The sequence below is a fragment of the Pteropus vampyrus genome, unplaced genomic scaffold, assembly GCF_000151845.1.
Source record: "Pteropus vampyrus isolate Shadow unplaced genomic scaffold, Pvam_2.0 Scaffold195, whole genome shotgun sequence".
NCBI lineage: Eukaryota > Metazoa > Chordata > Mammalia > Chiroptera > Pteropodidae > Pteropus > Pteropus vampyrus.
Genome location: NW_011888976.1, coordinates 985,900 through 997,791, shown reverse-complemented (window position 1 = coordinate 997,791; position 11,892 = coordinate 985,900). Strand labels below are relative to the sequence as shown.

The 11,892-nt window shown below is 36.1% G+C and overlaps 1 protein-coding gene across 11 annotated transcripts in view; it reads left to right on the top strand.

Annotated features, from left to right (window-relative positions):
- SLMAP (sarcolemma associated protein) overlaps positions 1–11,892 on the top strand; it is a 131,581-nt gene that overhangs the window by 96,940 nt on the left and 22,749 nt on the right. For all 11 annotated transcript variants that reach the window (XM_023537650.1, XM_023537648.1, XM_011371780.2 and 8 more), the window contains 2 exons: positions 4,293–4,373; positions 4,650–4,709. In XM_023537650.1, the coding sequence (XP_023393418.1) occupies positions 4,293–4,373; positions 4,650–4,709 (141 nt within the window). The remainder of the gene's footprint in view (positions 1–4,292; positions 4,374–4,649; positions 4,710–11,892) is intronic.

Genomic DNA, 11,892 nt, shown 5'->3' with positions numbered 1-11,892 from the left:
GAGGAGGAACTGAGTTGTCAGGCTTCAGATCGAGGGCTGGAGGGGTGGCTTTCTCCCAGATTAAACTATCCATTATTCCTTAGTTGAGCAGCCACCATATCTGAGTCTCCAGCAACCTGATTAATACAGGTCGCTCCACGCGGGTGATTCCCTGAGACCCCGCCCCACTTCCACCTTGTGGGCCCACCCAAGCTGCCTCCAGTTATTTATTCCATACAAATTGCCTGTCTTGGCTTATGCTGCCAACTTTCCTAAAATCTCTGAAAGGCTCACAAAACCCAAGGAAGCAGCCTCTGTCCTCAGTATGCCCCATACCTCTTGCTGAGCAACACCAAGCCTGGCACTAGCGGCAGCTGGCCTTGATTTCTGGCTTGGTCTCTCAAGGCACCTATAAACCTAGCATGGGTGGCAGCCATCTGTAGATTGCTTGGTGACTTTTATCAGGTGGTCCCAGAAGTGCACAGGCTGTGATTGAACTTGGCCTGCAGCTAGGCCCCTCCCAGGAAGCCCTTGGGCTGGCACACCCAGTGGCCTACTTCAACTACCACCCAGGGCAGCATCAGAGGAGGACACACCCAGAGGGCCAACTGGGCAGGCACCAGAGCCCAACTAAAGTGAATCCTGCTCCATAGGGTCAGCCCCTCACCAGCCAGTCCTCAGAACCATTCAGCTCAAGGGTCATTCGCTCTCATCAACATGCAAATAGCAGCCAAGACTCAGCTACAACAGGAGGGCACACAACCCACACAAGGGACACACCTTGAGCATATTGCTCAGGTGACCAGGGAAGACTGTGCCACTGGGCCCCACAGAACACCTGCTACATAAAGCCACTCTATTAAGACCAGGAGACTTAGGAGCCCTACTTAATACATAGAAACAAACACAGGGAGGCAAGAAAAATGGGAAGACAAAGAAACATGTCCCATATGAAAGAACAGAACAAAGCTCCAGAAGAAGAACTCAACAAAATGGAGACGAGCAATCTACCAGATGCAGAGTTCAAAACACTGGTGATAAGGATGCTCAGTGAACTTACGGGAAAAGTAGATGAACTCAGTGAGAACTTTAACAAAGAGAAAACATAAAAATGGAGATGAAAAACATAAAAGGGAACCAGTCATAAATGAAGAAACAGTATCTGAAAAGTGTGCATTCGAGGGAATCAACAGATTGGATGAAGTGGAGGATTGAATCAATGATTTAGGGGATGGGATACTAGAGGACACCCAATCAGAACAGCAACAGGAAAAAAGAATCCAAAAAAATAGTTTAAGGGGCCTCTGGGACAACCTCAAGTGCAGCAACATTCACATAACAGGGGTGCCAGAAGGAGAAGAGAGAGAGAGAACAAGAAATTGAAAACCTATTTGAAGAAATAGTGATGGAAAACTTCCCTAATTTGGTGAAGGAAATAGATATACAACTACAGGAAGCTCAGAGTCACAAACAAGATGAACCCAACGAGGCCCACACCAAGACACATCATAATTAAAATGCCAAAGGTTAAAGACAAAGAAAGAATATTAAAAGCAGCAAGAGAAAAGCAATTAGTTACCTACAAGGGAGCTCTCATAAGACCATCAGCTGACTTCTCAACAGAAACTTTGCAAGCCAGAAGCGCTTGGCACAGAATATTCAAAGTGATATAAAGCAAGGACCTATAATCAAGATTACTCCTCCCAGCAAGGCTATCATTTAGAATCGAAGGACAGATAAAGAATTCCCAGACAAGAAAAAGCTAAAAGAGTTCATCACCACGAAGCCAGTATTACAGGAAATGTTGGAGGGACTTCTTTAAGAAGAAGAAAAAAAATGTGTCAAAATATGAATGAAAAAATTTATATATGAATAAAGAATGGCAGTAACTACATGTCTATTAATAAGTAGTACAGTGACTTGGTAAAAGCTTGCCTTTTTACTTACAGTGGATTTGTGCCTTCAGTCATCATTTTTTTGGAGCACCTGCTATGGACTGTGCACTGTTCTGTGCAATTGAGATATAGCAGTTAACAAAACACAAAAATCCCTACCCTCGTAGAGCTTATATTCTAGTAAGATCTCAGTGAAAGATTTTACCCCACTTTTAAGACAATTTTACCTTCTTGGCTAATACTCTAAATACGAAAGTTCTTTCTAAGCCAGAAAAATACTTTAGAAAGTATATTCCTCTTGGAATATATGATCAATATCTTGATCATAAAATTTCCAAAACCATCAAAATCAGAAGAGACTCATTTTTCTGTTTTCCTTTCTGTTCTCCCAGATCCTTTTTTATCTATCTTTAGATTAGATATATTAGCCTGCCTTATTTGAGACCAACTTTGTGATCAAAACTGGAACATTCAGAAATGTCTGATTTATAGCACACTGTGAATGTACCAGAACTGACTGGATTCCCATGAGCCTCTGTGGTCAGTGACTTTACTTCTCATCTAAGTTCCCTGTCTCTCATCAGTTGGCCTTTGACTAGAAATGGCAGTGAGAAAAGAAGCAAAAGGCTTTTTGTAATCCATCATCCATTTCACAAGTTAAGCAACAAATTCTAGGGGTGTTCTTATATGAAATAGCCATAATAAATTATTTTTGCATATTGAATTAAATATTTTGACAGTAATGGTTTTAGATATGTCTCTGATTACTTTCAAAATGGAAAATATCTTTTGGCTTAGTTGATTATAAAACAATATATATTCACTGTAATTTCAAACAATATATGGCTATGTGAAGTTAGAAAGTAAATGTCCACCATGGCCCTATTTCCAAAAGTAACCATTAGTATTTCTGTTGTAGATTCTTCTACTACAACTATATATATATATGAGACTAAATTATAATATAAATATTCATAAGCTAAATGTATAGCTATTTTCAATCTAAATGGGGTCATATTATACGTACTGTTCTTTAACAGACTATTTTTATCTAATAGTAGTGAGTATATTTTGAATATTTTCCATTCCATAATGGACAATGGTGTAGTGAACATCCTTATATATACTATATGTAGTCTATTCTTTCCTTAGGAAAAGTACTAGAAGTGGATATGCACATTAAAATTTTTGATATATATTACCACAAACAGAACAGTCAAGTATGTAACAATATAAAAAATGATCATATGCTTAGTGAATTTATAATCTCACTAAGGAAATAAGCTACAGACACAGCATGATATAAAATAGAACACGATTAATTGTAAAAAGTATATGACACACAGAAGATGCAATAAAAAGGAGCAGCATGATGGAGATATGAATACTTCTTTAAAGATAATAGGTCTTAAGCTGTATCTCACAGAATGAATAGGCCATGTAGAGAGAGAATGGTCATTGAGTTCAGGGAAATTCAACTTAAGGAAAGAATTGTAGGCCATAATGAGGTGACTTGCTTCAGCCCTGTACAGAGGCTGGTCTGGCTGAAACAGAGCTCATGTGGGAATTAATACAGGGACTGGCTAAATTCTGGGATGTCAAGCTTGGTTGAGGTCTTGTGGAGAATGGAGAGCTGATATAGGACTATGGTCAGAGAAATGACCTCTGCGAATGCTATCTTCATGCATGCCATTCTGTACACAGATGTGCTACTACAGATGAGAATTTCGGGCCTAATTAATTTCCAATCATCTTTATGAAATTGTTGGACTTACAGTTAGGATTTTTGAGAGCACTTCATTGAAAACTAGACGTAGTATGTCTTCATTGGATCAGGTAGCACATCACTTGGAAATAATTTCAAGACTTTTAAAAATGTTTTTCTCAATGTGGTTCAGATATAATATTTTCTTTAGATGTAAAAGACTATTAATTTTATTATTTTAAATGTTACTTTTATAACAAATAATTGTGATTATTTTAGAATTTTATCAATAAATAGTACTAAGGCAACCTAACTAGTGTTTTTATATAACAGCTATTTCCTTTTGTCATCTTCATACAATGTCCACATTATCCTGGGAATTTTGCTATATTTGTTGCAGTTCTCTGAATACTTTAGCAAAGCATGCTTCATTTTTGTTTCCAATTGGCCAGTGGACGCTTTGAACAAAAGTCCCAGCCCTCTGCTCAGCAGACATGATCCACATTATAATTTAATATGAGCTACATTTAATAACCATCATTCCATTTCGAACTAGCAGTGGTGAAGAAGTAAGAGATTCAGTGACCTCAGTTAATTTTAAAAGTATTTTGCGTACCAGTAGATTTAAAGCACGCATAGCCTGCAGCAGTTTTATTGATAGAAGCTATTTAATTATAATGACATTCTTTTCTTTTTATTCTTTTACTTGTTAGAAAACCAGGCAAGAGCAAAGGAATCTGATTTATCAGATACTCTGAGTCCAAGCAAGGAGAAAAGTAGTGACGACACTACAGGTGAGCTTTAACCTAATGTTTACAGATCTGCAGATGTTATTGTTGCTAAACAGTTTAAGTATGCAAATGAATGTGGGTGTAGATTTCAGAGCATTGCTTCCCTTTATCAAGTCACTTTCTTGAATCTTGGATATATTGTTTAAACTATCTGAATACAATAGATGTTTAAATTTTAACTATCCAAATACAATAGCAGTATAAATTTAAGTTATTTATTGTGATAACAGTATAGAGCTGATTATTGTTTTTGTTTGTAATTATCTTTTTCTCCCATAGATGCACAAATGGATGAGCAAGACCTAAATGAATCCCTTGCTAAAGTGTCCCTTTTAAAAGGTACTTTAACATGTTTTTATGATATTTTAAACCAGGGCATGAGATTTATTTACCTTTTGCTACAAAATCAGTTCTATGTATAATATGAAGTTTTAAGTTTTAGTTAAAAGATTGACAGGTTCTATAAAGTAGCAAGAACTAAAATTTAAAATGTTGGTGTTGGGCCAGTGTTTCAAAGAATTTAATGTAAAATAAATTGTATCAATCAAGGTTATGAAGGGCAAAGCAGTAAGTGGTAGAATTTGAAATGCAGCTGTAGTTTTTTTGTATTTACCTTGATGTCTCTTATATAAACTCACTACCACTTTTAACACAAATTAGAAAAAGATGAAAATATTAACTTGAAACAACCACCTTTTTGATTTATTATTATACATGGTAGCAGTTGTAAATTTCCTCATTTTCTGGTCCTCCTCATCCTCCAATATATATACCTAGGTTCTTAGGACATTCTTCTAGATATTTTGAGTGGGGCTAAAATAAGCAGTGCATGCAATAAATTCTTTCTCTTGTCTCACTTCTAAATAAGAAGTACATTTATTTATTGATGTTAACTTGTTTAGAATGAAATGGGTGGGAAATAAATCAGCATTCATAAATGTTTTTTAAAAATAAGATGCCTTAGGATAGCTTATTGATAAATCCGTGGTTGTCACCATTTAGCCTCTTTTATATTGCCTATTATACAAAGAAAAGTTGACATGTAAGTTCAGCCCAGTGTGTTAAACATGTTGGTAGCAATGGACTAGCACCAGGCAGCTCTCTGGAATCAGCAGCAGAAGCAGCCTGTGGAAGTTTCTCACTGTAGAAATACTTATGCTTCTGACTGGGCTATTAAGGGATCTCCTATCCCAGTCTAGGCCCTGAGTTTGGATTATATAAGGAAACCTTAGTTTCACCCTGCATGACCCTGCTGCTGGCCTAGTTTTACAATGATTGGGATTGGGTATGGTTAGCAGAGATTACCTAGATTCTCTTAGAGTTCCTTAGGGCATCCTGGACTTCTCGTTTCTTCCCCATAGATACTGAAGCTCATGTGGCTCTTCGAAGCCACCTTTGATTGAATTCCATTAACAAGGGACACGCTGAGGATTACTGGCTCAGGCAACCATTTGCCAACCTTTAAGTATCTCTAAGTATGAGCATAGTTTCTAGCACTCTTACCTTTGGTGTTGATGAGCATGCTTTTTTTCTAGTGTTGTAGTAATAAATCTAAGTTAGTGTTTGCACAGTCTAGAATCTCATCTTGGAGCATTTCTGATTCTTCTCAGAAATGCAATACTATTATTGTATAAAAAATTGTTACTGATACTGAACCCCTGGGCCTCTGTAGGAACATAGAGAAACAAGAGCGGGGGTGAATGAATAATGAAAACCAATCATACAAAAGTAGCTGTTCTTATGGTCTTTTTTACTCTAGAAATGTCCCAGAAATCTTTTCAGCAGCCAAGTTCAGATTGGTTTATAAGTATCATTTATGATTATGTTAATTATATTCAACTGTTATTAGTGCTTTTGTAATTTTATGTGTCAATCTGTTCTAGATTTTATTTTTACCCCATTGCTTACCACAATGCCAGATGTTCAGTAAAACTAAGATATTTGTTGAATGAATTAATAACAGACTTCTTACATCAAAGTTATAAAACCATAAGAGCATTAGGAAAATAACACACTCCAGCCAGGAAGCTAAGAATCAGAGAGCTCTGGGCTCAATCTCAGCTCTGCCATCTATTCGTAATATGTCTTTGGGCAAACTGTTTAACTCCTCTGTGCTTCACTTTTTTTCATTGGTCAGATTGGGAAAGATTGACATCATAGGATTAGTGTGAGGATTAAATGAAATAATGCATGTAGATCACGTACCATGGTGTAGAGAACATAGTGTGTTATGCACTGTAGTGAAGACACTGATAATGATGATAGTGATTGATAAAAGCAGAGCTATCTATTAAAGAGTAACTTTTCGTTAATTGAATAAGATTGTAGAGTTTAACAAAACAATTGGTGGTAGACCTTTTCCTGTTAATAATAGGGAGCGCCCTTCTAGTTGCTCGATGGGATGCTACTCAGTTCATGAATCATTTCATAAAGCCAATTAGATCTTTAAAAAATAATAATAATGTGTGTTTCTTTGCCACAAGTAAAGGAAAATTTTTTTTAATCTTTGAGTACCATGGGAAGGCTAAATTGTATTTGTAAAAGTGCCCATAATAAAAGCTGGGAAATCAGACTCAAGGAAGAAGGAATAAAAGGGGAAGTTGGAGAGAAAGAGACTGGAAAAGTCTCTTTCTCCTATGGAAGGAGAGTGGATGTACTAATGCTGCTATTAATTGCTTGGGGTGCTGTTAAAGTGACAAAAACAAAAATAGAATCCCAAAACTTTTCTTAACATTTCTGTATGACTACCGACGTTGTTACTGAAGTAGTGTCTTCATCAACACCTGTCAAAAGATTTTGGAGCTTAATTTTAAGAACATTTAAGTAGCTCCTTTATTTTCCTCATTGAAATCCTATGCCTGACTTCTTGAACCATTATTTTCAAATTTTATTCTTTCCTTTTTAAAAATTATAGCCAATCTTTATTTAGAATTACGGTGTGCTACCCTTCATGTTAGTCATCTAGGATTAGGAAAATAATCTAAAGTAGATTAAACATTCACCATGAGAAGTAAATAAAAAGATGATAGATAACATTTTTCCTGCAATATTAATCATTTTCAACCAATTTATGCCACTTTCGAAAGAGAAAGATGTGACTCAAACTACAAGTTTTTATATGCTTGGAATCATTTCTCCAAAAAAGGTAAAAAGAGAACTGAAATTCAGTCCAAGTAGTATCTAATGCAATTTGCTCTTTTTAGGAAACTGTGCCTCTCATGGTTTCAAAGTCTGATAAGACTGTTCTTGGGGTTTAAGGAGTTTCTGTCCTTGGTGATAAGAGAGTTATAGATGATAAGCTGCTTCTTGGTAGTTGTTACTATTAGGAGTCAAAGAAAGGAAAGATTTTTTATTTGTTTCTTTGTGTTTATTTTGGAAGATGAAGAAGAAAGGCAGTTTGAGCTTCGTGGAAGAAATATCATTTGAGATGACCCTGAAAGTGTGTCATACCATATATGACATATTCAGTAATTAAAAAAATTGAATCTGAACCTGGTCAAGATTCTAGATTTGGCTACCAACTTGCAGGACATATAAAGGGCTAGGGATGTATTCTAAATGATGTGGTAGGGATAAAACGGCAAAATTCAGATTGGAAAATTCTGCAGGGCACATGACTCAGTTTTTTCAAGTAAATTGCAAGATTGGGAGAGTGGGGAGGAAAGAGCCATGAGAGATCCTATAAATTAAGAGAGATTTAAGAAATGTGTCAGCTAACTGCAATGTGTGAACCTTATTCGGATCTTCATTCAAACAATCCAAATGCAAAAGAAATTTGAGACAGTGGGAAAATTTTAATACTAAATGGATACTTGATATTAAAGAATTACTTATTATTGTCAATGTGATAATGTTATTAGTCATTTGGGTTTTTTTTATAGATTACATAGATTTTTTAAATTTGTTATTTCATTATTAGTTTCAAGTATACAGCACATTGGTTAGACATTTATATAGTTTATGAAATGATCCCCCTGATTACTTTTTCTCTCCTCTGGCTCTGCATCTAGCCATTATATTACTGCTGACTGCATTCCCTATGCTGTCATCCCCAGGACCATCTATCAGTTAGGTTCGCTGAAGGAGGAATGCACAAGGCTGAAGAGGTTAAGCAAGATTTATTGTAGCAGAGGGACAGCCTGGCTGAGCTGAAGATGGCATCAGCCCTGAATGCACAAGGGGATCTGAAACTTATGTGGGGCTTGAGGCAGGTTTTTTTGGTGAGAATATTTTGAGCGAGTAAATTGGCATAGTGGTTCCTACACTACGGGGGATAGGGCCCTCCTGGACCTAACACCATCAACTCCTAATTTGTATTTCTTTAACCCCTCACCCCTTTCTCCCAGCCCTCTAACCCCTTCCCTTTTGGCTGTCACCAGATTGTCCTCTCTATTTGTAAGTCTATTTTCATTTAATTTGTTCCTTTTGTTCCTTAGATTCTGCATATATGTGAAATCATATGGTATTTATCTTTCTCTGTCTGACTTATTTTACTCAGCATAATAACTGCTAAGTCCATCCATGTCATTGCAAATGGTAGGATTTCATTTTTTTTTTTTTTTAATAGCTGAGTAATAGTCCATTGAATAAAGGAACCATAACTTCTTTATCCAATCGTCTGTTGATGGGCAATTAGGATGCTTCCATATCTTGGCTATTGTAAATACTGATGCCATGAACATAGGGGTGCATAAATCTTTACGAATTATTATTTTGGTTTTCTTTGGTTAAATACCCAGAAGTGTAATTGCTGGGTCAAAAGGTATATCCATTTTTAATTTTTTGAGGAACCTCCAGACTGTTTCACATAGTGGCTCTACCACTGTGAGTAGGATTAAGAGAAGACTGAGATATCTTCTCAGACAAAGGAAACATTAAAAACTACAAGCTAGATAATATGGGTTGGGTTTGACAAGTACAGTATACTTAAAGTTTGTTGATATAATCATTTGAGTGTTTTATAAGTTGAGGTGATTATTTTGGCAGAATTCAGTAGCTCTGAGCACAGAAATATTAGACCTGTATTTTGGGGAGATTGTTGGATGAATTGGAATAGGTAGAGGCTGGAGGTAAGACAGTCAGTTAGGAGGCTTAGGTAATCATTGAGAGTCTGAACTAGGGTGAGAAATTTAAACCAAAGAACGAAATTCAGGTTTGGGCCCAGTTCTTGTCTTTATCATCTCTTCTTTGGTAATCATCTGGAATCCATTGGCCTGAGAAACAGAATATGAGAGAGAAATGAAAGTCAGATATAATTCCAGTGTTTGACCCTGAATGACTGAAAGGATAGTGGTGTTATTAAAAGAAGTATTTATTTTTTGAAGAAGAGGTATCCTGGTGGGGAAAGTGATGGTTTTAGTTTGGTACCTGTTGAACAGGAAAAGTGACCATAGACTCTCGTTTGCCTGGAACTGTATATGCCTGTTGTCCCAGTGTAATTATTGAAAGTACTCCCTTTTACATTCAAAAGTATCCCAGTTTCATATTATCACCCTGGAAATGAGAAATGCAGTTGGAAGTGCAAGACAGAAATTAGGACTAGAAAGTCATTGTCATTTATTGCCGAGACATTTATTGACCTGAGAGATAAAAAGATAAGACACATGCCGAAGCTGCAGAATTATGAAGGATAGTGTTGATAGTGTAATTGTATTTTGAATAGGTGTGGTGGGAACTTTGGAGAGCCTAGCTTAACCATGTTTTGAGAATTCTCTGTGTAGGGGTGGGCTGTAGTACTGCAGGAGAAAATTACAGAGAAAGGAGGACAATGAAGAGGACAGATCCAATTGTCAAGAAGGAACCTAGCTGGTCAGAAAGATCCAATTGTCAAGAAGGAACCTAGCTGGTCAGAAAGAATGGCCAAAGAGTGAGAATTAACAATAAGAGGCTATGCCCAAAATTAAATTCATAATTAGGCTACTACTTAGGACTACCTCATATGGCTGCATATACCCTTGATGAAAAAAACAGTCTTGTTTGTAATGAAGCTTGTTCTCATCAAACAAGCCTGCAATTACAGACCTTTCAAAGGGAAGAGTGCTAGTAGTTGAAAAAAGATACACCCACCCGGCCAGCTCTCTCAGTCAGATGTTTCTATCAATTGATGAGTTAACAGATGATGTGGCTACATCAGCCTTCAACAAACATGCACATGCAAAATAGAACTTGGGAAAAGATACTTTGATTTGGCCCCTTACCAAGTGGTTCATAATATCTCAACCATGTTTAGAGCAAAGGGCAGTATTTAAGTTAACTCTCCAGTCACTCTTTGAAAGAAGTAGTCACACCAAATTTAATTTAGGATCTCATGTAGGTATTCTGTGTGCCAAGGCTGATTGATTTGTGGGTTCTTGTGTGGTATGGATCTCTTTACGGGATTTAGCCTTAGACTGAGAAAAGTTAGCCACTGGCCCATAATATACCAAGCATTTCTAAATATACACCATTCGTGTTAAGGGAAAAACAGATTCTGTTAATCTTTCCATAGCATCATAGTTCCTAAAAATCATTTCTTTCTCTTTGACTTGCACACCTAAATAAAATAGATTTGGCTCAGTAAGTCATTTATTGATCTTCATTTAAGCACTTTCCACTAATACTCATCACAAGACTTTTCCCAAGATCATGAAATAGATTGATACAAAAAGTCCCTTTCTGTGACAAAAGTGAGGCACAGTGAGAGTAGACCACAATAAACTAGTAATGCATTTTCCCCCACAACCATAGGAAATGCAGTGAGCCCTTGATCAACCTTAGCTCAAAAAGATTTGCTCATTTGTCTTTGGTAAAAAAAAATGGTACTTGGTTTTCTGAAAAGAGGATCTGCACACTAACTACTTAATTAGTTCGAATATAGTAATTTGTGTTTATTAAACAATATCTCTACTTCTATAATCAAGCACTGTATAGAGTTTGTATATTTACATTATTTGACACGTGGCATTTTATTTGCTCTAATTAAATGCTAATTTTTTATTATGTGATACAGAGAACAAATTTGCAAACAATAGATCCCTGCGTTAGCAGAACTCATTATTGCTTAGATTATATTTTGTCTACCAAAACAGAATTACTTAACATAAAATCTATTCCATTATTTTTAGCTCGAAAAGCAAGTATTAGTTTTGTTTCACATCACTGATCAAGAGAATTGTTCTACTGCAGACAAGAAATGTCTGCTTTTACAGACTTTCAAGATGAATTACACAGTTATTCTGCATTTATAAAAGGATTCTCTTCCTCAAAATAAAGTAGTGCTTTAGTTGTTGCATTAATTTATTTACATTTATTGTGTTTATTTAAAAAATCTATACATTTTAAGTTCAAATATTTTGTATATTAATCAGATAGTTAAGTGCCTACTCTATGTCTAGCTTTGTATTAGGTGGAATATAGTATGTTCCATGTAGTATGGAGTAGAAATGTGAAACATATATACATTTAACATTTGTTAAATGAAAACAGTGATAGGAATCCTCTTATTTCTGGGGAAGAAAATAAGAGTTTGTTAGAAAAGCATGCC